Source organism: Anas platyrhynchos, chromosome 1 (genome assembly GCF_047663525.1).
Source record: "Anas platyrhynchos isolate ZD024472 breed Pekin duck chromosome 1, IASCAAS_PekinDuck_T2T, whole genome shotgun sequence".
Classification (NCBI taxonomy): Eukaryota; Metazoa; Chordata; class Aves; order Anseriformes; family Anatidae; genus Anas; species Anas platyrhynchos.
In genome coordinates, this window is record NC_092587.1 from 53,297,384 (window position 1) to 53,324,061 (window position 26,678).

At 46.1% G+C, this 26,678-nt stretch overlaps 1 protein-coding gene across 4 annotated transcripts in view; it reads left to right on the forward strand.

The window, feature by feature from the left end:
* MRTFA (myocardin related transcription factor A) overlaps window positions 1-26,678 on the forward strand; it is a 91,759-nt gene that overhangs the window by 59,330 nt on the left and 5,751 nt on the right. For all 4 annotated transcript variants that reach the window (XM_072037253.1, XM_072037246.1, XM_027451111.3 and 1 more), the window contains 9 exons: window positions 4,639-4,704; window positions 18,725-18,780; window positions 20,267-20,342; window positions 21,024-21,185; window positions 22,644-22,819; window positions 23,250-23,405; window positions 23,922-24,175; window positions 24,484-24,655; window positions 24,883-25,998. In XM_072037253.1, the coding sequence (XP_071893354.1) occupies window positions 4,698-4,704; window positions 18,725-18,780; window positions 20,267-20,342; window positions 21,024-21,185; window positions 22,644-22,819; window positions 23,250-23,405; window positions 23,922-24,175; window positions 24,484-24,655; window positions 24,883-25,998 (2,175 nt within the window). In that variant the 5' untranslated portion in view covers window positions 4,639-4,697. The remainder of the gene's footprint in view (window positions 1-4,638; window positions 4,705-18,724; window positions 18,781-20,266; window positions 20,343-21,023; window positions 21,186-22,643; window positions 22,820-23,249; window positions 23,406-23,921; window positions 24,176-24,483; window positions 24,656-24,882; window positions 25,999-26,678) is intronic.

A 26,678-nucleotide genomic window follows, 5' to 3' on the forward strand; every position in this document is an offset into this window, starting at 1 on the left:
CATAGTCTCTAAGACAAGGGTAGTTTTTTCTCGTTAAGATGTTGAGATGCTGAGGCTGCAGCTGGGTTTCAGCAGCAGCCCTGGGCACACCATTAAACGTGAAGCGTGGCTCAGCAGCAAAGGGCTTTCGGGCACGTGTGTGTAAAGGCAGGTCTGCTGCTGATTTAGATGACAGGCTGCAAAAAGCAACTTCGCTCCTCATAAATATTTGTTCTTGCTTACTGCTGGTGCACCCCTGCACTGTGACTAGAGCTGTGGCCTAAGTGTCCGTGTGGGTGCAGCCTCCATACGTTAAGCACGTGCTTAACGCAGCGGGCAGTGCCTATGGGTTCAGTGTTAACGCAGTTCTACGTCAAGACAAACAAAAAATGAGCACATCTTGCTAAATTTCTTTAACAGTACAACTCTGTTTGTAGTAGCTGTATTGCTGTGTTACTTGCCTGTTACTACACACCCACACAAATGCTGCTTTAACCCTCTTCTAAAGTGCTGCCAACAGCTCTCTATACCATCTTCCAGATTGCTCTGGAATGTTTTAGAAATTCTTGAAAGAGTTCATTAAAGACCTAGAAGCCTTGTCCAAACTTTAATTATATTTCAGAGCTTTTCATTCTTGTGAAATAAATCAGTTAGTCCCATTTTCGGGCGGAAAAATCAGACAAGCATATGAAGCTTACAAAATGTTTCATGGACTGGGACACAAGTTGAAGAAAAGAGGCAAGTAAAAGAGTTCCCATGTGGAACTTATTTTCCAGCCTGCAGATATACACTCTTCTTTATATGACCTGATTTCTTTCGAACTTGAAAATTAATTTAAAGTTAAAGTATGGGGATAAAGGAAACAGAAGGTTGTTGGTTTGTGATTGAAGGACTTACACTCCAGCCTGTCTTTGAGTAACTGAATTTCTCTAGTCATTCTAGACCTTTGGCTGAGCTCCACGTACAACAGCCTTGGATTGGCTCTTGGGACATCTGTTAATCTATATATAGGATTCACACACTTGCACACGTAAACAGGTGATCTCCTAAATATACAAAATGGTGTTTGCAACTCCAAGTGCTTATTTAAGCCAAAATGAATTCAGGACTGAACTGAATTAAACCTTTTTGCCCTCCTCCCAAAATAAACTGTGTTGGGACAAAAGTGCATTATGTTCTGGTAATAACTTCTGCTTAATATGTAATACATTCACGAATCCCAGGAATTACTTAATAGCTAATAAAAATATCCTGAAAATGACCTTTTACCTATTCTTTAGCTTAGTCCTCTTGACAGTTGCTAGTTTTTTGTTGTGAAGGGACATAGTGTTTAAAAATAAAAGGTGCATATAATGACTAGAGAAAACGGGTAGTAGATGGCAACTGATATAGAAATAAGCTATATTTAGAAAAATCATAAGGGAAGCTTAAGTCAGGAAGTGAGTTTTAAGCCATTTGATGAAGTCTGGCTGGCTGGCTGACACTGATTTCTAACAAATCTGGTGACAGCAGGGAGACTCGGAAGAGTGAAAGAGAAGTAACATTTTGCACTGCTAGTGAAAAAGTGTGAGTGAGTAAAGAGTACGTAATCTCTTACCAGTTCTAGGGAAAAAAATAAAGAAAATTTGATAAAGAATTTGAATAAGAGGAGCAGTAATCATGCTTGCAGCTTTTCAGTTTTAGAAGAACAGGTCCACTCAAGTACAATTTTGTTGTTTTGATACTAGAAATTTGTTTTTTAGGGGTTTTGCCTGTGTGTAATAGACTTTTATGAGGTCTCTAGCTTAGTAGTGCAATACATTTGGGTTTTAAAAAGTATCTTCGGATGTAATGAAGTAGAGCTTAAATGGTTTAAGAACTGACTCTAATCAAAGAAAAGAGTTTCTAGTTGGGATCAGCCCAGCGTGGTCTGGAAGCAAGTGCAAGATGACTGCTGGTAAAGGTGTGGATGGAACAAAAATTAGTGGAGGCATAAATAACCTTAATGACAGTGAAAATAAAATGCTTTAGATCATTTAGGCAAACTGAGATAGTTGGGCAAAATGCGCATAAATACAGGTGAGTGCAGAGCTATGCACCAAGGAGCAAAAAATGCTGGCCACACCTATGTGGGGGAGTTTTTCTCTGGAAATCTTCGACTCTGGGAGGGAAAAGGTAAATAAGCTGTTGAGGTAAGTGGTAGGTATAGTTGGAAAAAGTAGGGAAAGTTGGTGGTCCTGGCAAGTAAATAACACAGCGGTAAACACAGCTAGAAAATACCTTGCTAGATGTGTAACTGGGAGAAATGAGTAATACTGAGATTATCTGCACGTAAAGTTGGGGTGCGAGATGCTCTAGGTCTGTGCCTGGTCTGTGTACATTTAGTGAAATGTGCTAGTTTAGGGTATCGAAATGAGCCCCTCAAATGGCTCCAGAATGATGAAAACGCCACAGAGCGAGAGATTTAATGTACAGTTACCTGACAGGGCCGAAACCCTGCGTGCTGCCTGCTGCTGCTGGGAGAATGAAGTCTCACCCACTCTTGAACCTACTAAACCAAGCAGAAAAGTGTTCACGGTTCTGGCCGGGGTGTGCTGTCACGTCAGTGGGTCCAGCCATCAGTCAGACAGAGGTGAGAGCTGATGCGGGGAGCGAGATTCGGCTGCAGCAAGCTGCTTGCTCAAGGCCGTTCCCTTGTAGCCATGTTGCTGGGGTACCTGCAGTTGAATCAGATCAGGTCTGCCATGGTCCCACCCATTCTTCTGGCACTGGTGCTGCGTAGATGTGGCAGCACCTGCTTTGGCTTTTGATGGCCTCACGACGAATCCAGCAAACGAAGAGCTCTGTGACAGCCGTGAGACTGTGTCAGCCCTCATGCAAGCGCAAAAGTAGGAGTGAGATTGCACGGCTGGGTGGGAGGAGGAATTGGGGACTACCACTTCTGTTTGCAGTTTCACAGCCAAACTGAGGGCCTGTTCTTCCCCTCTGCATTCCCTCCTCCTCGCCGGGGCTCTTGGCTGATCCCTCGCAGGATTCGTGTGGTGCTCTGCTCTAGCTCACTCCCTCTCTCCCTTCCCCGTGGTGAAGAAAATAGTTTCCTGCCTGGGATGCATGTGTTGAGAAATCCTTGTTTGGCTCAAGAAAGTGAAGAGAGGGAACTTGGTTGCACGCTGTATACAGAAGTGCCTTCAGAGGTAGGAATTATATTCACACTGTCATAAACTTCAAAAAAAGCAATGTCAAGAGCCAAAGGCAGCTGACGCTAGACAAATCCAAGCATTTAAGTGCGGGCGATTAGCCACGGTGCAAGCGACCACAGAAGAGATGGATTTTTCATCTCCTGTCAACTTCTTGTGAAGACCAGATGCCTTACTGGAAGGGGTATCTCCCTCAAAAGAAAAACTGCAAATAGGAGGTTTAAGGAAACAGGTAAAATGTGATGATGTATGTAAGTAGGTGAGGTGGCATCTTCTCTTGAAGTTTTTGATCTCTGCTTTAGGGAGTGTACAGTATAAATTCGGATCTAATGTCAGAAATGAATGTACTGGACAGAAAATAATAACTGAGAAAGGAAGCATAAGGGTTATAATAAGATGGTTTAGTTAGCAGAGCAGTTTTGTTCTTTGGTGGTTCTACTACATTTGTGCAGACCTCTGTTATGTGGACTATACAACAGGCATAAACGCGACAGAGAAACTGAAATTTAAACATGGAAGAAGCCATGCCATTAATTTTATAATGTTTTCTGTTGAGTGTACTTAGGAGCTTAGGCTTGATTGCAAACGGGATTCAGTGAGTGTTCATTCAGGTTGTCCCAAATCGATGTGTCTGTGCGTTTGTGTGTGTGTGTGCACCGCTCATGGGATTTTTCCTTTGGCTTTACGAGGTCCCTTTCATATGGAAGTTGTCTTTGACTGTTTGTAAGAATGATCTTGAGAATTTTACTTCAATTGTGTAGTTTGAATGGAAACTGCTGTTCTAATCTTAATGTTGAAATAATCCAGTCATTTGCATTAGAAAAAAAATAGATAACTGTATTTCATACAGGTAACACATGCTCTATAGCACTCAAAGAAATTGGAGACATGCTAGAGATAAGGGATCCCTTTTGCTGGGGAACAAGGACACTTGCAGATATGCCCATGATATTTCACTTTCATTACATGGTTCTGAAGGTGGAAGGATTTCAGTGCCAGGGAAGGCAGTCAGCCTTGTAATTTAGAGAAAGCTTAATGACCAACAATTTTGTCATATCAATTTAATCTGTAATTAGAGTTTTGAGGAGTCATTAGCAGGTGGGGTGTCGCTGCTTTTCCTGGTGGCCTGTCAGACCAACGTTTCTCTCTGTTTGTTTTTGAATGCTAATGGCTTGAAATAACTTGGAGCTGTAGAAAGAATTGAGAAACAGGCCCGGCTTTGCGGATTTTTATCACCCTGCCAAGACCCTTTGCAACTTCCTCTCCTTGTTGCCCGCAGCAGAATACGGAAACCTCGCCGCTCACAGCCACTTCTGCAATTGCGTGCTGCAGGGGAGTTGGGTGGGAGGGAGGTCTTCTCATCCTGCTGCTCGCTACTGCCTTGGCGTCCAAAGGAGAGAAGAAGATGCGTTTGAAAATGTGTCCTCTGATGTTTCTCGCACTGATGGGTTTCCTTCTCTTCCCTCTCTCTGCTGTTGTGCAGTGCTGCAGTTGAAGCTCCAGCAGCGACGCACACGGGAGGAGCTGGTGAGCCAAGGGATCATGCCGCGTGAGTATCACTTAAACTCTTTCTCTTTTTGTTATTATGCTTGTTTTTTGAGTCGGGACTGGTTTCACAAATGATGCGAAAGATCAAATTCTCCGTTCCTGGATGAAAAACATCACAGAGAAGAGCCCCACCCTGTTACACTCAACGTTGTCCTTCAGAGGCGTTGGTACTCTAGGTGTGGGGCCACCTCTGATACCAAGCAACAGAGTAATGGCTCCAAGCGTACCCGTACTCCAAAACAGCTTTTGAATTTGATCATAGTGAAGAGTCTTCTGGAGACCATGCTATGTTTGAAGTGTCTGATATTCTTGACACATGCTGATAATCACTCTTTTAACAGGCTTCCTGCCTTTGCAGTTTCTGTTCTTGTTTGTCAGCTCTGCAGACCTCAGAGGCAGCTCTAACTTTGTATGTAACATATTCCATAAACCTGGTCAAAACTGGCAGCATGTACCAGATGTTAACCAAGGGACCATGTTTTATGTTTGTAGCTAGAACACGTAGCCAGCAAGGGATTTATGGGCATCAGCCAGTCCCCTTCTTGCAGGGAAAGACTGTCTGCAGAGCCAGAGAACGTTAATATTACGTGTCTGTGTAGACACATGGGATACCGCTTAATGCCAGGCTTTAGTAAATTCTCTGTCAGTTTAGCACTGGAGAAAAGATATTTTTTTTGTTTCCCACCCCCCACACACACTTCTGAGCTGAATAACTTAGAGGTAGTAACTCGAAGGAAGACCAAAGAGCAAGCATTTCAGAGTTCCTCTCAGTTTCACTTAACAGCTTCAATAGAAGGCAGAGGCTCAGGTAAATGTTTTCTTCTTTCAAAAACTTCCCTCCTCCCCCACTTCACACACCTTATTTGAAGACAATGTAGTAATGAGTTTCTCCTTCCTTCTATTTTTGGGGTGCACACTGTAATATGACACAGTGATGTGACTTAGGCTTTGCTAATGTCATAAGGTTAGGCTGTCAGCTCTCTCTTTGAATGAAGAGAACCTGTCAGCACCCCTCTGTCAGCTGAAGTGGCTCTCTGGAAGGTAGTGACATGCTCAAGATGTTTCTGGGACCCCTATTTAAAATTCTGTTACCAAATTAAAAAGGAAGGATTGACCTGTCTGGATGTAGTACATCACGTTTGTCTTATTTTCACCTGGGGAATTCATATACGTGTTTCTACAGAATACACTTATTTGCTTTTGGATGAAAGATTAGTGTCCCAGTGGCTGTGTGCTTTTGCTAATGTTTCCCAGAAGCAAATATTCCTAAATGTTCCTGACTTCTTTGTGGTCTTCTGCTGTAGGTGGATATGTATGCAAATCTGTATTAGGTTATGTTTCGTACTGGCTTTCTTCAAAGCTGGCCAAACTTGTGATTCCCAAGAGGGGTCTGTTTTACAGGCCCTTTGAAAACGATGCCCTTTCAAGTAATTCAAGTAAGGCACCCAGAGTAATTAGTCAGTCTTAAATTTGCTTAAAATATAGCCTAAATAACGAGTCTTTGCAGACTTGTACCCTTCATTGCTTCATTTATGTCTCTTACATGTGAATTTCATGACAGACCAAAGAAGAATGCTCAGTGAAATATCATTGCGAAAACATTGGCACCACATTAAAAGGTTCTTTCTTCAGTGAAGAAAAAACATTTTAGCAGATCTGCTCTAAACATGAGTTAAAATTATTCCTCTCCAAGCCATGGTATCATTTACCCATACCTGCCAACTGGAAATAACCACACATAGGGAAATGTTTAAACCATTATTTGTCTGGGCCGTTTTTAATGAGAAGATCAGATGTGAGACGAACTGTGATACTTAAAGCAAAGTCCCATTTTTAACCTGAGAAGGACAGGAGATGACTAAGGGCCCTGTTCTTTCTGAAGGCATCTGAGTCACAACAGCTTTGCTCCTACTTTCAGCCGTTCAGAATAGACATTTTACCTTTCCACTGAGAATGTGCAGGTCTCCTGTACTCTGTCATGTCTCTACCATGTAAACCCTGTCTGTGAAAGCATTTATGTACTCATCCTGTTCCGCTGTCATCTGCTGCTATACATAGTGATCGCGGACCCCATGTCTCCCTCTTGAGTTCGTTACTCAGGAAACCAGCCCTGCTCAGCCCTTTATCAGGATTTAACAAAAACTAAAACTGGGAATCCAGAGGATGATTTGGCGCTGAATGAAATGGGCTGGCGTGCTCTCTCCACGGGAAGTGCTGGTTGGCTTCTAGCCTGTATTTCCCATCTGGAGAGCCTTATCATGCCTGAAAGAACTGCAGTGGTTATGGGTGGACCTTCATTAGCATTATGGCTTGAGTCAGGAAGGTGCTTTTGAAGTCAAACTCCCGATTGCACGTGCCTGCTGTACCTTGCTTTGCACACAAAAAACTCACAGAATTGGAGAGTTGTATTAAATTGGGGTGAAACTGAGCTGAAGAATATTCTGCTTACAGCTAATACTCATTTGGTCCATGGGACCAGACTAGGGCTCATCTGACACACCACCTCCTGTTTCACTTTCACATACAGAGTGTGGATGTCAGTTCCCCAGTATCAACTGTTTTTCTTGGCAGATTTGCTCTTATTATGCTATCCCAGATGTTCACTCGGATTTAGCCTTTAATTCCTGTCAGTTCCTGGATCCCATCACCAAACAGACCTGCAGAAATCCACGAACCAAGAATGGAGGAAGTAAAAGTTCTGGTTTTACATTAAAACCTATCTATTGTGCAAGCTCACTTGAGTACTTCTGGTTCTCCTGAATGCAGTACAATTCTTACGTGGTGTTTGGATTGAGTTTGTGAATTGTAAATAAGAAATTGTATTTCAGGCTTCCTTCCACACAAGGCTTTTGGACACTCTAAACCTGAGGAGTGGGAGAATGTGTGTTTGTAAAGGAGCTGATGCTCACAGTGAAGAGCCTGAGAGTCACCCTGTTCTGCTTTGCTTGTTCGAAACGGAGCAGGGAACTGCTTTCTTTGTTCCCATGTGGAATTTTGTTTATATGGTAGGGAGGAAAGGCAAACGTTTCAACAATCTCATACCAAGTACACTTAATCTTGCTTGAGTAACCTTTCCAGCCCACCAACCACCTACAGCAGGGCTACGCTTCACTAAAGAATTAGTGTATTGTAGATAGAAATAAAACATTTATAAGCAGTGACGGAGGACTCAAAATAATTTAGTTTAATGCTTCATTAATTCTTCTTGCTTCTCTGTTATCACTTTGCATAACCTTTTACTAGTAGCAGGATTCATTAGTTGAAGGTTAAAATTCTGTATTGCCTGTAGTAAGGAGGTGATAAGCAAGTCTTCATCTGCAGCTGACATGCCTGTGATTTGAGCTAGGACTGTATCTAGAAACAAGGAGAGTTTTCATACTCATTCATGTTTTGGCCTATTATTTGATAGTGCCAATAGAGAAGCTCTCTGACTATTTGCATTTTTTTTTGGTAACTATGCAGAAGTGATTTTCATATTCTCTTAAAATGCAAACTAAACAAAAACTTCTTCAGTGCTCAACTGAACCCTGTCGTGCTGTAGCAGAACAGGCAGAAGCTGTCAGTGTCAAATTTAAGTCACAGCTATTGTAAGTTTTTGTTTTGTTTTGTTTTGTTAGAATTAAATGTCCAGTTTTCCACCCTCGAAAAGAATGTTTAGCACAACAGCTAATACTCATCTGAGCAGAAAGACACGTGGAAAGTATCTTCAACTACAATTTCAGGGGAAAGACATTTGGCCAGTATAGCAATATTCTGCTTTGCAAAACATGTTTTGCTTTTTCTGTTTGTTTTCTGCGCCTGTTTTAAAGCTTCACATGCCCCTTGTTTTATCAGCCGGGGACTGTGATCTTTGGCTTCTCTTTGCAGACACAAAATAGAGCCAATTAAGGCTTTCATGTGGCGCAGTCCTGCAGGGAAGCTGCCGTAGTGACCATTAGATTCACCAAGCAGATGAAGCAGAAGTTGAAAATTGTTTCTGGGGATGTGCTTTGTGTTGCTCTCCGCATTGCTTTGTGAATATCTGAAAGGTGACGGAGGCAGCCTTTGAAAAGGGCATTGTCTGAACTGAGAGCTAAGAGGAGGGGAGCTACAGCACAGGTAGAGAATTTCCATGTGCTTCTTTTTTGCTTCAGTGTATTTGCTGCTTCCCAGATTTGAGCCCACATGCGATTACTTTGGCTGTGTGTTTGGGTTCCAGGATGCCATGTACACAGCGTGTATGAATGTGTGCAGAAGGCAGGTGTAAAAAAAAGAAAAGAACAAAATGCTGCTGTCCTCTCCAGCACACAGTACTCAGCTCAAGTCCTTGTAAACTTTTTTCCTGCTGGCAATTTGGGGTTTTCATCCCATGAACCCTCTGAGCTAGTGCATGCTTTGCTTTGGCAGTTCAGAGAATCAGAGAATCCTAGAATAGTTGGGGTTGGAAGGGACCTTAAAAACCATCTGGTTCCAACCCCCTGCCATGGGCAGGGACACCTCCCACCAGACCATGTTGCTCAAAGCCGTGTCCAGCCTGGCCTTGGACACCTCCAGGGATGGGGAATCCACAGCTGCTCTGGGCAGCCTGTGCCCCACAGCCCTCAGAGTAAAGAATTTCTTCCTAACGTCTAATCTAAATGCACCTGGCGTTACCTCTCTCTCTGCTGGGACCAGTACTGATTTACAGTACTTTGTCTTCTCTTGTCACAGCAACTGTTTAGTGCAAATCGCTTAATAATTGGAAATACAGCTTCTCTTCACGCTGAGCGGTTAGAAGATGGCAGTCAGGGTAGAATCCAGGAAGGCTGGAATTTGTGCTGTTTGTCTAATGGTTCTGTTTTTACAGGCTGCCACGCTGAGGTGATTGCGTGCTGTAGGTTTGAGTTACCAACACTCCAGTGCAGTTTCCTACTTGGACAAGCAGCCTGTTGGTGACCTGAATGTGTTTTGGTATACAACATTGGTGAATCCTGTGCTGCCTACCGGCTTTCAGACTCTCCTGAGGAGGGTGTACAAGAGACATTGCTCAGAATTAATTTAAAGGTGTTGCCAGTTGCTGGGGACACTTAGAAAGTGATTTTAAGATACAGAGCACAGGCTGTGTTTTGGCCTAAAGTAGGCCAGTCTGGGATACAGACCACATTGGCCTATCAGTAGTCATGTGTGCAGGGCCTGTGCAAGGCCTTCTGCATCCGTTACAAGAAAACAGTTGAGGTACTGATTTCAGTAAGCAAAAAGTTTGCAGTTTTAAACCTGCAGCTTCTCAATGCCATGCACGGGGCAGTGGCTGAAGGAGGCCGGTCCTTTGGGGATGTTGTCAACTCCTGATTCCCGCTATGAACAATAGCTACGGTAGGCCATACTGACACGTTGTCAAAACAAACCAAAAACATCTGGCTTTTAGATTTGTTTAACTGTGTTAATTGCTAAATAGGATCGTCTGTTGATCCATGTCGAGGAAGGGAAAGGTTACCTAAACATGCTGCATTTTTCACAACAGGAAGTGTTCTGCAGTCGTGTCGGTGACTTCAGGTGCAATTCGTAATGTCTCCACAACATTTCACCTTCTACATAAAGGCCGTGATAGAAGATGAGCTGCTATGGCTGCCTGGAGTTTTATTAGTTCAGGAGTGTTGATGTGTGGCTCAGAATATTTCAGAATATTATAACACACATCTTGATGTGTGTTATATTTGAATTGCAGAGAAAACGATTGCTTTAATTCCCCCCAAAGCACTCTTCCTGCCTCGAGTGTCTGTGCTGCGTAATGTGCTCTGGCATGCTCTTGCTTCTTTACACATCAGGACTTCGAAGTGATGCTCCTTGTATTTTTGAAAGTGTATCTATAGTAACAACAATACAAATTTCTACTTCCCTACCACCTGGTTTCTGCTGTTGTGCCCACTGGTGCTGCTTCTGTCCCACAAGGTATTTCCACAAACAAAACCAGCTGAAATTGTGCTTCATTTAGGATACCATTTAGGATAAGGAGTTAAAAACAAACGTATGGTCTGTGATTATTGTTACTCACAGGCTTTTTTAATAAAAAACCCAAACCCATCAAACTTTTAAGATATATATTTATATATTTAACTATTCCACTTCATCTCTTGTATTTCCTGGTTCATTGTGTATAGAATGACATCTCAAATAGAGAGGCTGCAGCGCGACTTTTGCTGTGCTAGATGTCCTGCTCCGAGAGCAGAACTGGAGCTCTGAGCAGGTAGCGTAACACAAACAGAGCTGTGGAGGACACTTCCAGCTGTGTTTTCTGTTTGTGGCATCTCGCACAGAAATCTGTAACTGTTTTTCTTTTAATTTGATTATCTACCTGCAGCTCGTCTCCTGGAAATTATTTGCTCGTTCTTTGGCTTTGATCTCTTCTCTTGAAGCCCGATTTCAAAGGCCTGAGGCTTCATGTGGAGAAGGGAGTCTGTAGATTTCAGCTGAGGGCCTCGTTGCAAGAGGCCTAATAACAGCACCTGGCTTGTTCGTGTTTTCAGATAGCTGTATGTGTTTGTTTTCCACGTGCTTGTATCATCTGTGATTAATAAGACATGGTTGGAGCAGGAAAGTTCATTGTGTTAGCTGTGGAAATGTGCTGTTTGTCCTCTCTGAAGTTGCAGAAAGAAAAGCCTGTGCTCAGGGTTTTGGCAGGCTGCATTTAGTCCCTGATCCCTGCAACAATAATGTATTTAGCTCTGCCGGTTGTTTGCAAGAGAAGCATAATAATTCAGGGGAGCAAAACTTGGTCTGCGATACAATTCTTTTTCCTTCACGTTCCCACTGTCTGTTTGGGCTTATTCTTGCTTGGAAGCTGGGAATGGTCTGTCCTGTTTCTTCTCACTGCCCCACATCTTGGCTCTCCATTAAGCTGTCAGAAGAGTTTGCGAAGGGGCAATTAACCATCCAACAAACAGGCGTGGAGTTTGGTGTAGGAATGGATCAATTGAGGGGTTCCCATTAGAAGTTCCTTATCTTCCTTTTCCTCTTGTGTTTGGAGGTGGAATGATAATTGCAGTGAAGCTTTCTATTACCTCCTTTGTTTTCAGTTCAGGTATCAGTGATGTCTTTTGACTGCAGAATTACTGTGGATGCGCAGAGTGGGCTGTGCATTATCTGTATGTGCCTGCCCTAAGTGTTCTTGGACTTGAAGCTGTAGCAAGTCACTCAGAGATCTGATAACTGTTACCATGGGTGACAATTTCCATTTTGCTCCTCCAGAGGGTGAGTCTTCTGAGAAATTACACAGATCTCTGACAGTTCAAATTAACTCTGCTTGGCCCTCGAAACTTCTTAATGCTTTCTCTCAATTCTTGCACACTGGCTGTGACAGGCAGGCTTGTCGCATTGCTGAAGCTAACAAAAATCTTACATTTTAGCTGTATTTGAAAGGAGGCATGGCTGTGGTACAGCCACAAGGCAGAGCTGGGGCAGGGTCCCACAGTCCCACCCGCATGATGCTGTGATGCTCAGCCCCACCTCGGGGTGCTGAGGAGCAGGTTTGGGGTCTCACAGGGCTTGGGGTGGCACCGGGGGGCAGGACGTCTGCCTTCCACTACACGTGGCCTGTCTTCTGCTGCCCCTTGGGGTAGCTCAGTCACAGGAGTCTCCGTAACACCATGGCACCATCACCGTGCCGTGCTTTGGTGGTGGCTGAATTTTCTGAGTTTGTCATGCTTCTGGGCTTGAATAATCACAGTTCATTGATTGTGGCTTCTTTTTCCTAATCCTTAAATTGATGCTCAGATCTTAGCCTTAATCCAAGGGTTTTTATCCATGCCAGGGCTATGAAATCAGCAGGAATGATCAGGCTTGATCAGGTTTGTGTCCCAAATGGGAAACTCGCTGGAGCTACATAAAAAGAAGAGTACTAGTGAAGATCTCTTTTCCATCACCTGTGTATTCCCACCTGTTTCATATTTCTACACCATCCTGCTCTCTGGTGCTGCCCCACTAGCAAGATGACAGCTCCTTCTGTGCTGGTGACCCAATTTTTGAATACTTTTGTCTTCCGTGCTTTGAGAAATGATTTTTGGAAGTGGGGTGAGGACAAATAGGAAGAAAGTGCCAACAGCCTTGATCTGTGGTTCAAAATATGTGTGTCTTACCAAATGCCACGCAAAGTGCTACAGGGTGGGAGCCCCACCCTGAACTGCCAGAGGAAGTCATGAGCGTATTTGCAGCTCTTTATCTCATCTTTTTACGAAAGCATATAGTAAACAAGAGAGAGAAACTAGAATTTGGTTCAGAGAGGAGGCGCAGAGCTGCAGTGGTAGGCCTTGCCTCTCTGAGTTATTCTGAGGTTGGTTTTGGACAGGACATGAGCTTCTCTTTGTCATAACAAAGATTTTAATTTTCCTTCATGAGCTGATCTAAATGACAAGCAGGATACTTGATTCAGCCTTTCACATTTAGCTGTAGTTTTCCACAAACACTGCGTGTTGTCTGACCAACTGATCTGCAGTTCAGGTATCGCCTATGAAGAACATTGCCTGTGCTGTCCGTGAAGAGCTCGATGCTGTGTGTGACCAAGGAAGGCTCCCTTGCTGTCTCTTCCCTGTGTACAGGTCTGATAGACAATTCCTATTCTGAAATCTTACCCAATTTCAGAAGGTCTTGCAGCCTCCCTAGACATCTGAGCTATGAGGATCTCTGAAGACCCTTTTGCAATATTTGGCTCCTTGCAAATCTTGGTGTCTTCCATCAACTGCAGAAGCAAATGCAGAGCGTGTGGCTTCTTTGACCTTCCTCTCTGAGGGGCTGGATCCTTCCATCCCCTTCCTCTGCCATGTTTCATTCTTAGAGCGGTTCTGATTCCACTTATTTCTCACACTGGGTAACAGGAACTCAAGTATCTTTGTATGACTGTCCTTGAAAGCTTTGCACGGCGTAAATTGCCTTTTGTATGCTGCAGGGTAAATAATCCCTGAGCAGAAAATGTTTGGACCATTTTGCCCAGCTTTTTGTCTCTGCCGTTACGTTGGAGATTTGGGCTGAGCCTTGGTTTCCCGAGTCACCTTCTTTACAGGCAGCACCACCTGGACACTTTGCAGCAGAATCTCCCTTCACTCACACATCGTCATCTTCAAAACACGGCGTGGGCCGAGGGAACACTGAAGTTACGCACTGCAGTTTTGGACGCAGTTTCACAGGAATTAATACATCAGCTTGAAGCAAAGATGAGTGATTTCCATCTCTGTGCTTTGTATGGAAAGGAATTTGTCATCGTAGACGCTCCGGTGTGGCTGCTGCCTCCCTTTGGGGGTCAGACGGAAGGCCAGCAGTTGCAGTGCCCTAGCTGCAACCATTTCTGCAGCAGGGTGGAGGCACGACGCAGTTGCATCACTCATCTCCAGAGAGCTTTCTCTTGGTAGCTGAGGGTGTGACCACAGAGATCGTAAGGCTTCAGGAATCCTGCGAGGAAGCATCGTTGTCCACAAGTAGCAGAGAGAACGAAAAACTGGAATGTGTGTGGTAGGAACCTCAGGAGGTCCTTGCAAGCCAGCCCAGTGGCGGTAGGAAACTCGTGTCCTGCTGGCGGTCACCTAAAGCTGGTGCTTCTTCTCCTAGCAGTTGGAGCTGCAACTCACCACGTGGCTGAGTGGGACAAAGCCCTGTACACCTCTGTCCCAAATGCTTTTGGTGATGGTGGTATCCCTTCAATTCCACCCAGTAAGCCACGTGTAACGCCTGCTGCGTGGGATGTGGTGCTGAGAGCCGTTTCCTCCTTCAGGCTGTTCCCCAAGGTGCATGGGGCAGGCTGCAGGCTCTGGGGCCGTGCTTCAGCATCATGGGGGCTCCCGCTGCAGCACGGGCTTCAGCCCCAGCCTCTCCTTTCTGGCTTTGGCTGCCCGTGCAGCTTTTGCTCAGTTTTGCTGACACAATTATTTGTGGAGCCGGGCTGTAAATGAGCAGACCGATCCAGGTTAAAATAACTCTTTCAAAACAACCATGATCCGAGGCCGCAAACTGTTGTGTCAGCATAACTGAGGGCTAGCGGGCTTTGTCCCAGGCCCAAGTGCAGGAGTGAGGGCAGAAAGTAGAAACTCCATTTATTGGGGATGAAAATATCACGCATATATCACATACAGACAAAAGCACAAGGGCAGGCAAAGGTACACCGAACTGAAAGGGGGCCTGGTGGAAATTCCTTCTGCATTCTTCAATATCTCAGTACCAGAGAAATATCAATTTTCTATCAACAGCTAGCCCTGCTATTGTAGTCTGTCGAGTTCTTCTTTCTTTGGCAGCACTGTCTGGTCAGCAGGGGCTCCCCCAAGTTTTGCAAGCAAAGCTAGTGAGGTTGGCCATGCAGTTAGCAGGGTCAGGATTCGCACTGAGTTAAATAGCACCCCGTTTGGGGAGGGGCACGTGCCACAGGGAGGAGGCAGTCACCTTTTGGTGACAGACCCTAAGGTCTGTGTCTGATACTATGCACTGCTTTCAGTAATTCTGTTTAAACAAGGGAATTGCGTGTGTATTTTTTAAGCTGGCAGGTTAGGAAGATGGGAGGAAGGCAGGATGGGGGGCTCACAATATTCTGGAGAAGCTGAGAAATAAAATGTTGGGGATGGGGAGACAAAGGCAGAATTCCTGCCTTTTGGTACATCCAGCCAGTGACATGAACCGAGGATGGAGAATCCCGGCTGGAGAGCAGCTCCGCAGAAGAGGATCGGAGACCTTTCACAGTTTGTGAGCCAAGCACAAGTAAACAGTGTTACATGTTTTATGCACCCAAGAAAAGGCAAACAGCCTGACACGTGGAACTGAGAAGTCTTATTGAATAATCTTGAGCTCTCTGAAACACTGATAAAGCCTAGGCTGGAGTATATACCCAATTTTGGGCACTGTACTTCAAGAAAAATGCAGATCAACTGGAAAAAGTCCAGAAGAGAGTAAACAAGCAAAGGTCTGGGAAATGTTATCTGTAAAGGAAGCTTTATTCATTTTATCCAGCAGAAGAGAGAACCTAAGTTTTCAAATATGTAGGGATAAACACAAAGAGGAAGAAAACAGGTTGTTCTCTGTAATTATTGCAGGCAAGGCAAGGAATAATGAGTATAAATTGTAGGAAGGGAAATACAGTTTAGACATACAGAAAGGTTTTTCAGGTAGCAAGCTCTGGGATAATTTCTCTGCAATATAATGCTGCATTTTTTCATTAGTGGTCTTCAAGAACAGGATAGACAACCCGCCGTAAGGAACAGCCTAATGTATTTTCTCCAAGCCGTGCAGTCAGAAAGGATCAGGTGCTAGGAGTTCCTTCACGTTGTAGGGTCCTATTTGCTGCTTTAGGTACCAGGGGCCGTGTGTGCATGACCTGCTTTGGTGGCAGGAGCCCTGCCCCAGCCAGTTCTGGGCACCCTCTGCCTCCCAGCCTCAGTCTTCTGCAGAAAGAATTTTTTATTTTTTTATCATTATTTTTTTTCCATTTGCTCCAGTGTAATAGTCATTGTTACGTGGCCAGCGGAATGTGCAAGGCTCAGTTAACTTCAGACAGAGCGGGGTTTTACAACAGACACCCTCCTCTGACATGGCAGCCCCATCCTAGATTGCTGAGGGAAGCAGGGAAGGATTTGTGCCCTCTTGACATTTCCAGAGGTCAGATATGAAGTCCTCTGTCGTGTTGCCAGCACAGCGAGCTCCAGCCCCGTGCTTGTTTGCAGAGAGCTGGTCCTGAGAGACTGACATTGTTTTTGCAAGGGTCTTCCCGTAGCAGTTTTGCATTGCTTACTATTTAACGTGTATGGGATTTGGGGGAGGGGGGTTCTTTTTTTCCTTTGACTCGGGGATCCTTTTCGTCTTGGTTTTATTCTTCCTATTGAAGATTTTCCTGGACTACCTGTGAAATCAGCTGAGCGCCTGCAGTTGACTTTCCTGACCAGTTGCCGTGGCCAGGGAAATGTCACTTAAAGTTCATGTCCTGCCTCACGCTGACGGCAGAGGTAGGAAGGGGAGAGCGAAGAATTACTGCCGTGCTGGCACATTCAAGGGGGAGAGGGATTTGGAGGACTCGAGAAGAGGCTTGCTGCGCTTGTCTCCAGCGTAGATTTTGATGGTGATTTATCTATCGCCCGGTATCTTTGCCCAGGATTGCCTGAGCTTAAGGAAGCTTTTACTTCACTTTTCCGTGATGCATGTACCACGAGAGAAATGTGTTCAAGCTCGTGCATATATTCACAAGCAGTCCGTGGGGCTTAGGAAGAGCATTTCCCAGCGGGATTTGCTGCTTGTGGTCATGACAGTGTGGTGGCTGAACTGCGCGGCTGTTCATGTCTCAGCTGGCCAGTGCATTTTTTTCTTTATATTATTTTTTTTCAGTTATTGCAAAACCATCTCTCTGCCCGTACATTACTTATCCCAAAGTGCAATCAGAGCACTCCCATTTGCCAGCTTGCATAACTTTCCCTGGTGATTTCTCACGGCTTGTGTGAAATTCGATTGTATGAAACCATCTTTAATCTGAACAGGAACTGTTTTGCCCCAGCAGCTGTATACTCACTATGGTTAGTGCTCAGTTGTTGCTTACTTACTCTACAAATTATTCTTCATTCACTGCTGTAGCCTGAATCTCATTATGGGGCACTGGTGTGTTCATAATTCCTAGCATATTGACTATCTTGTACTTTTTACCCCGTTTTTGTAAATGTAGAGGGACACTGCCTATATTTCACAGGAGGTATTTCTGTCTTAACATTTTGTCTTTGTTGGCTCTGCATTTTATTCCGTAGGAAAGTTCAGAAGCTTACACATGCATTGGAAGTAGCTTCCTACATTGCATCTAAGCAAGCTTTTTTTATTTTTGAATAGCATTTTGATATTTCATTATTAAGTTACATTTGAGAAATATTTTAATCATTGGTCTCAAGTGAAAAAGAGTACAAGGAGACCGTATTTTGGAGGATGTGCATGCAACACCTCGGAGTCACTGACTGCACAAGTTGAGATTTCTGGCTTCAAAAGCCTTGCAACTTGCCTTTAAAGCTGAAGGATTTTTTAACGTTGGTGCTTATCTTGATGGTAATTTAGAAACTCCATCGAGCAGTTTTAAATATAAATACTTCCTAAATATGAAAGGAAATGATTTCTGCGCCCTTCAGGCAGTTCTGAATACAAGCCACAATGCGATTGTTGTAGCAAGCAAGCGGCTCGTGGATTTGGGAAAGCATGAGGAGCAAGTGACGCTTCTCAGTGCTGCGCTAGGAGTAATGTCACCCCCTTTCTCCAGTTTTACTGTGGGACGTGAGCTTTGTGTGCTGCAGGGGAGCCAGGCAGAGCGAGAGATTCCTCCAGGGTTAGTACGGTCCTGGACAGCAGAGGATCGGTTTCTTAAAACCTGATCCATTTTGGCTCTGCTCTTTTACTAGGCCTGAGGGGGCGAGGAGGTCTGCTGGTAATTCCTCAAGTCTTGGTTATCTGTCAGCAGGCAGATGTACTTTCCTGTCCAAGTGTTCCCGTTGTCCTGGTAGTTTCTGTTACACAGAATATATACGTCCTGCTGGGGACCTACAGAATTCGTAACCAGCCCTTGCCTGGACACAAAGCACAGGTGCAGATTAATGAAAGACTTGCAGCTTCCTATGACATTACAAGGTAGTAAAGAGGATTTGCAGTTCATTAGGATCCTCCCCCATCCTTCCAACCATTTCACGTACCTCTTCAGTGTTTTGGTGCCGTTCTCTTATTTAAGGGTGGTTTACGCCATGCTGAAACTTGGGAAAGGCATTTGCTGGGGGGAGATTTTTGCCTCGTGTTCATGGCCCCCACTTGGTGAACAGTGGTTAGGTCTCCTAGAAGTGGAGCCCAAATTATTCTCTTCAGTAGCCCACATAAAATCCAGCTCTCCTGTAGCTCCTTTGCTGTCAAGCAGAGCATGTCAGTTCACATTGCTTTATACCAGCTGGAGATCTGGTCCAGCGTGTTGACAGATGCAGGAGGCAGTTGCTGTGGTGTATTTGTTAATTTAGTTGGCCTGAAAGGACATGTGGTGAGAAAACTTCTTCATTCTTACTCATTCTCTATTTTTTTTTTCTCAACAGCTCTGAAAAGTCCAGCTGCATTTCATGAACAGAGAAGGAGTTTGGAGCGGGCCAGGGTAAGATGCAATATGCTCTTCGAGGTTTTAGGGAAGTCAGGAGGAGTATGTCTCGTATTTTGGGCATCCTGTAGCTGTTGATGCGATGCAGAAGGAAGTCCTTCATGCTCTGGATGTAACACAATGCTGCGCAGACATGGATGTATAGGATGGGCTGTTCTTCAGCCTCTGTGTGGTGGTGGTTACCCTTCAGTCAACTAGTTGTGCCTGAAAGCCATTGGATTTTTCCTGTAGGTCCATAATATTCTTCTTCCCCACCACCCAGTTACTTTACATTGTTATTTATGTTATATTATGCTATGTTATGTTATGTAAACTTAATTGAGAAAATCCCAACACTGAAGTCACACCCACTTCTGGCTCTGTCGAAAGAGGAAGCCAGGCCTGAGCCAGGCCTCACACTTCATGTTGCACCTTTGCTAACTGGGGGTTTCTTGATTTCTGTTCCTCAGAAGGTCTCTGGGGACAGTGTTTTTTTTTTTTCTTTCTTTTTTTTTTCTGATTGGCCTACAGAGGAAATAAAAACTCGTATGACTCTGGGCTATGTTCTGTTTTAAAAGTGAAAGCAACAAGACTAAAGAAATAACAGCTGTGATGAGAACCTGTCAGACAGCGTTGCCGCTTTAAACTTGATAGAAAGCTTGGAACAACGAGTTTTGCATTACAACCAGTGTCCCAAAGGCTTGATTTCTTCTTCCTCATTTAATAAAACCTTCTTACCAAGCTAATATTTTGGTGTGGGCAACTGAGCAAGTATGGTGCAGTTTTCTGACTGGCTTCCATATGAATTTCCTGTAAGGCCCATTCAACTGGGCAGTACTCAGCAGTCTGTTTGCCTCTGCTCCTAGATTCCCGTTGCTGGATGTGTGCAGGGTAACAGGCTCAGCCCGGGCAGGGTCATCTCCGTGCATTGCTCTGTAGCACATTCTCCAAAGACAGAGCTAAAAGCAGCTCTAGAAATGAAATGGGTCTTGTCACAGCATTTAGATTTTGCCTGCCAAGGGAGTGCATGGGGTTTAGCTTAACAAACAGCTTACCCTGAAACAAAGAAGAGTATGCCCAAACCACAAGTCAGCGTCAAATGCCAGCAGTATATGAAAGTCTTTGCTGTGAACATTGGAACCAACATGTCTGCCCTTTAATGCAAAAAGAAATGTCTTGCGTTTCACCCTGACACAAGTTAGCGGTTTTGCATAAAAAGCAAAAAGAGGGCTTCAGGTCCTGAGGAAGTCCTTTCCAGTTTCTGTTCCACAGGGCAGCAGAACACTCTTACACTGAGGGGATGTCCAGTGGGAGGTCATCTTCAGAATAAACTCACTCTGTGGGTGCTTTGGGACAGAAAATAATGTCCCTTTGCTGGTCAATGTTTACTGAGATCTCAGAAGCAACTAAGGATGGTTGTTTCTCTTGGTTGTGCTGTCCCAAGGTCACCTCACTCCTGTGCCTGATCAACTAAAACTGGTTTTGCTTTTCTGTTTTGCTGCAGACAGAGGACTATCTGAAACGGAAAATCCGGTCCAGGCCAGAGAGATCGGAGCTGGTTAGGATGCACATTCTGGAAGGTATGGCACACATGAAACAGAAGGACATCAACCACAAACGTTGTCTTAACTACTTGTTTAGTAGCTTTCTGTATTGACTCTCGACCCCCAAACCTTTCCGGTAGTTGGGAGTGGGCAGAAGATCATGCCCGTAAGATGATTACTTGGGAGGGATCCAACAAACTTTGCACGGAGATTCTCAGAAAAATCTGTTAGCTAAACTCAAATTGTGCAGTTTTGTGCAGCTGAAACAAAATGGAATTGGTAGGGATTGCTCTTCTAAGGGAAGACACTGTAAAATATCCAGAGTGGGAGTAAGGCAGATCTGATCTAATTAATATGCACCTCAGTTTCAGAGAGGGAGTACTACCCTGCTGCTGAGTGCCACATCTTTGGACACACCTGAAAGGGAAAAGGTGAATGAGAATCAGGTGACGTTAGTTTGGGAGCAGTGAATTTGTCCTATTCTAGAGTCACGGGAGCTACTGTAGCATCTTTATAACTTCAGTATATGTAATATCTGTAATATATCTGTAACATGTTTACACTGTGTAGTTATCTAGCGTTATCTGCAATTATTTTCCTGTGCAGCTATCTATCAGTGTCTACAGTTACCTTTCTGAACAGAAGTCAAATACTGCTAAAGTGCATAGGTTGACTGTTGCTGGACTGATGCCATTTTATTTACTTTCCCCTGAACAGAGACCTCGGCTGAACCCTCCTTGCAGGCTAAGCAGCTGAAGCTAAAGAGAGCCAGGCTGGCAGATGACCTCAATGAGAAGATAGCGCAGAGGCCAGGCCCCATGGAGCTGGTGGAGAAGAACATCTTGCCTGTGGAATCCAGCCTGAAGGAAGCCATTATAGGTGAGGCCAGAGGAGGATCTTTGTGGAAGGCGTTGCCCACACGTGGCTATGATTTCCTGTCATTTCACCTGCCTGCTTAAGGGAGTGCGAGCCCATCGTTGGCCTTGTTTTCCTGTTGCAGAATCGCAGCCTTTCAGCCCCCGGGATTCTGAAAAACAAAACTCCCTCTGGCACAGATAGTAGTACAGAGTCATTAAATTATGTGTGTGGACATTAAATTATGAGTGTGGACATCCTGGAATAATATGAAAGTCTTTGCATACCCTGAAGGCTTGAAAGACTGCTGTAGCTTGCATTCCCTGGATTCTCTCCTTAAAAATCTCTCTGGGTATAACACATCAGCAACCTTGGTCAGGGAGAACCCACTGACGGACTCAGATCAGGGAGAGGAGACAGAATATAAACAGGTGTGATGAAACAAAAGCTGTCTGTGAACTTACAAACTTCAGAGAATTCAACCCCTTTAAAAATAAACCAGAACAGATGTAAATCATGCCAGCGCCATTCCAAGGGCTGAAAGGAATGCTGAGGAGTAGCCTGCCCACTGCCTCAGCAGTGCTCTCTCCCATCTCCCTGGGCTGAGCAGTCTGTGTGTGTCTGTGGTTATTCGTCCCCTCAAACACACACAGCTACTTTAAAGACAAATGGGACACAACTGTGAGCAAGGCCGCATACTTAGCATGAAAAACAAAAAGGACAGTGCTGTGGGAGAGCCTGGCTTCACTGCTGCACAAGAAATAATTGTAGAAGAGAACGAGTGAGTTTGTGAACTGGAGTGTTAAGAGATGTGGCTTGCTTCTGACTTTGAGAATATCACATCTCCCTGGATTTCAGTTGTTCTTGTGTTAGGTGCGAAAGATTCCTGCTTACCAGGTTTATTTTCAGATAAATTGCTGCTTGTGGGACACGCAGGCAGACAGAAATGCTAACAGCAGTCAGGGCCACCTCTTAATCCATAGCCCTTGCTGCTTCTAAGACTGGAGAACAATTTGGGATTCTGTCTTGAAGAGTGGTTCTATCTTCCACCACCTAGGATGAACACCAAAGAAACCATGACTCGGCCTTAAACTGCCTGACCTTTTTCCGTGGTGCCGAATGATCAGCAAGTAGGCTGATCGTTTGCTGATCCCACGGTTCTGGGTTTGGGCAGGGTTAAGTCGCTGATGTTGTACTTCCTGATCTTGTCTTGCTGGTTCACCCCAGCATCGTTTTATTCTACTGATAGCATCATTTTGTTCTACTGATAGCATCGTTTTGCTCTACTGATAGCAGAGACGAATGTAAACACTTCAAATGGATCCACGCTGGGCTTCATTCTCTCATTTTTAGCTGTTGCTTTAAGCACTGCTCAGACACGAGTCTCTCCATGCCTTCAATATATTTATGAAACATCTAGGGGCAAGTGAAATAATTCCTTAATTCTCTTTTGAAACCCACAGCTGGTGTTTGTCTTTTCAGTTGGACAGGTGAACTACCCAAAGGTTGCAGACAACTCCTCCTTTGATGAGGACAGCAGTGATGCCCTCTCCCCCGAACAGCCAGCCAGCCATGAGTCCCAGGGGTCTGTCCCATCGCCGATGGATTCCCGGATTTGTGAGCCTCTCCCTAGCACCACTGGCACATCACTAGCTCAGGTGAGAACGGGGGGGGGCCTCCTGCAGTGCCCTGGAGCTTCACAGCCACTGCTGATGTGTGGCAGAGGGTCCCAAAATGTGAGGGTGTTAGCCCTGTGTGTGGCACTGATGATGCCCTCTGGTTAGAGGTCCCTGTAGTGGTGCCGTGAGGGGAAGGGGGACAGCCATGATTTGGTGATGCAGCCTGGGTTTGTGCAGCCAGCGCTGGCAGGCAAAGCTGGGGGTAGGATTACAGATGTAGGATTTTGATTCCTTTCCTGCCCTAAGAAGTTGTGCTGCCTCTCAGGAACAACTGAACGAGTGGGTTAAGGGATCCTCATTACTGACTCGAAACCTGTGCTGTTGCCCTTTAAGTGGGCACTTCCCAGCACCCTGTTAAAACACTTCCTTCCTTGATGTGCATGCATTATGCCTCTCTCTGTTCCTGCAGGGTACGTCCCAGTTGCAGATCAGTGCGGACTCCAGTGAAACACTTTTCCTACCTGAACAGCCCCCCCCGCCTCTGCCACCTCCACCTCTCCTGCCCCCCAGTCTTACCAATGGAGCGGCTCTTCCTGCTGCCAAGCCCCCTCCGACGCTCATTAAGGTACGGTTTGGGATGATTTCCTTGGGGGTGTAGTCTGAGAGAAAGTAAAGTGGTTACTCTGAAGCAGGTTTGGAGCTGGAAGTGTTATGTCAACAGGCACTAAGCAAGGAAGGCTTATATACTCACCGGTGTCATCCTCTGATCCTATTTGTAACCTATTTAAGAGGTTCTTGTGGTCCGTGAGCTGTTCACCATCTGTAAAATGGGTCCTGAATGCAAAATGTTTTGAACCAATCGGTATTACCTAGAAGAAGAGACACTGACTCTGCCCTGGATGGACAAATGGTCCGGCGTGCTAGGAAGGATGGATTGCCACCTTTCTGTGACCTGCCTTAGGGTGCTGCAGAGCTGTGGGTGCTGTGGCTGTAGTACTGCCCGACTTAGAGAAGCATGGAAAGGCCCTGAGGTTAAATATGAAGAATTTTCAAACAAAAACCCCAGCGTGCTTTTTGGTTTACCTGGGGCATTATTTCAGTGTTTCCATTCTTATCTGCTTCCTCTTTTTCCTCCGAATAGCAAAGCCAGCCCAAGTCTACCAGCGAGAAGTCTCAGCGCAGTAAGAAAGCCAAGGAGTTGAAGCCGAAAGTCAAGAAGCTTAAATATCATCAGTATATCCCCCCGGACCAAAAGCAGGACAAGGGAGCTCCTCCCATGGATTCATCCTATGCCAAAATACTGCAGCAGCAGCAACTCTTTCTCCAGCTTCAGATCCTCAACCAGCAGCAGCAGCAGCACTACAACTACCAGACCATCCTGCCAGCTCCACCAAAGTACGGGTCCAAAACGCCAGCTCTCTCTTAGGGACGGGCTTGCCCAGTACAGTTAGCAACAAATGGTGTTCTGGGTGGGAGCTGTGAGCCTCGGGTTACGGTGGGCCTCAAAAAGGGTCAGCGTCAGGAGGCTGGATCTAGCCAAAAGCATTGGCAGGCTTTAATGTCTGGGGTGGTGCTCGTGTTTCCGAGCATGTGTGGCTGTAGACATAGATACCTAAATCCTCTTGATTGGCTTCTCGTGCACTGAGGGCCTCTAGTGCCCTTCCACCTTGGTTTTGATGCCCGTGGCTTTTCTTTCGCTGCAGGCCTCCAGGAGAGCAGCAGAGTGGTGCCAGTGCCCCTGCCATACGCAATCTCTCTGCCACAGTCAGCAGCAGCTCCTCGGTATCCTCCACTTCCAGCGGGCTGATGCGACAGAACAGCAACGCTGCAGTGGGCAAGCCAGGCCCTCTCCCTGCCAACCTCGATGAGATGAAGGTAAGCGCTGGTGCTGGTGCAGAAACTGCACAGCCCTTTTTTTTTATGCCATTGTCTCTGGAGGAGTCGACACTGAGCGATGTTGCTGAGAAGGGCTGGTGTTGCTGCCCTGCAGTTTGTACCAGACATGTGGGCGTGTTGGCCTGCAGGGGGTCGCCTGGCCCTCTCCCAGTGGTTCTGGTGATAGCGTGTGCTGTCTTAATGTTGCCCTATTCCCCCCTCATCAGGTGGCAGAGCTGAAGCAGGAGTTGAAGCTGAGAGCCTTGCCTGTCTCAGGCACCAAGACGGACCTGATCGAGCGTCTCAGAGCCTACCAAGAGCAGAACGGTGCGGCCGGCCCCGCCACCCCCACTCCCAAGCCCAGCACTGCAGCCATTCTCCCCAAAGCTGCCGAAGTGGTGGTGGCCTTCCCTGCCGCCAGGCTGAGCACGGGGCCAGCCCTGGTCACCACGGGCATTGCACCAGCAGAAGTGGTCGTGGCCACGGTCACCGGTGGCAGCGTGATGAAGTTCGGCAGCACGGGCTCGACTCCTCCCGTTTCTCCCACTCCTTCTGAGCGCTCGCAGATGAGCACGGGGGATGAGAACTCGGCCACCGGAGACACCTTTGGAGAGATGGTGACCTCACCCCTGACCCAGCTCACCCTGCAGGCCTCCCCGGTGCAGTTTCTGGTGAAGGAAGAAAGCTCCAAGCCTTCCCCCTGCAGCGTGAGCGCGGCACCCAGGGCCGAGCGGTGCAGCACCGGTAGCAGCAGAGACGCAGAAGTTAGGGACAAGGACCAGATGCTGCAGGAGAAGGACAAGCAGATTGAGGAACTCACCCGCATGCTGAAGCAGAAGCAGCAGCTGGTCGAGATGCTCAGACTACAGCTGGAGCAGGAGAAGCGCTCTCAGCAGTCCCTGCCGGCCCCAGTGGCTGCGGGAGAACGAGCCGCCCTCGCCCCCAGCCCAGCAGCGTTCGGCGTCCAGGTGAAGAGCGAGAACGGTTTCCTGAGCTGCCCGTCCGCAAAGCCAGCCAGTGGCCAAAGCGACCAATTCAGCCCCGCGCCAGCCGCCAGCCAAATGGACACTTCGAATCCAAGCCCAGTGCCAAAGAAAGCCGTGATGGTGAAGCAGGAGGTGCCAGCCGCGGATGCGGAGCCGCCGTGCCAGTCCCACAGCCCGCGGCTCTTCCTCGGCCAGCAAGGGAGCGCCCTGAGCGACCTGATCAAGGGCAGCCCGCCCCCCACCCTCATCACCGACTCCACCGGGACCCACATCGTGCTCACCGTGACCAAGCCGAGCGCCGAGAGGCAGGGCCTCTCGCCCCACGGGAAGGCAGGGAGTAGCTGCCCGGCCTTGCAGGTAGGCGAGGCTCAGGTCCTGTCCCTAGGGTCCAGGTTACCATGGGATGACTTCATACATTGGGAATTCAGTTCATTAAATACTAAAATGGTGTTTTAGTAGGTGTTTTATTGCTCTGACAGTTCCTGGCTCTGCAAAACAGAACGGTGTCAGTAAATCTTTCTTGGTAGAAATCATTCTACCACTTTTCGACAGAACAACTGTGCCTGCTGTATTAGAAAAAAGAGGATGTATTTCACCTCTTGTTCTTCACTGGAGTGATGGATAGATCCCCTTGTCTACTGAGAGCTGAAATCAGGCCCTGAGAACAGACATTTTGCTTTTGGACTGCTCTTTGTTTTAATGCATGTCGATATTTCGGTGCTAGTGGAGCCTTTCATCAGACATGATGCACTATTCCCCTCTTGGCATGGATCCAGCACTTAACAGAAGTGTTCTGAGTGCTTCTTCCAGGAAGAGATAAATATGTTTTATGGCATAAGTTAAACTCCAGCATCCTCCGTGGTATCGGAGAAGATTTCCATTCTCTGCTGCCGCATTTCTTGCACCTCCAGCAGGGCAAGTGGCAGCACCCACCATCAGGGACAGGCTGTGTTCACTGCGTAGCTGGTGAGATGCAAGTCAGCCAAATGTCAGCACTGTGTCACCCCATGTAGTCAGGGATAGGTCCCGTGCTAGGG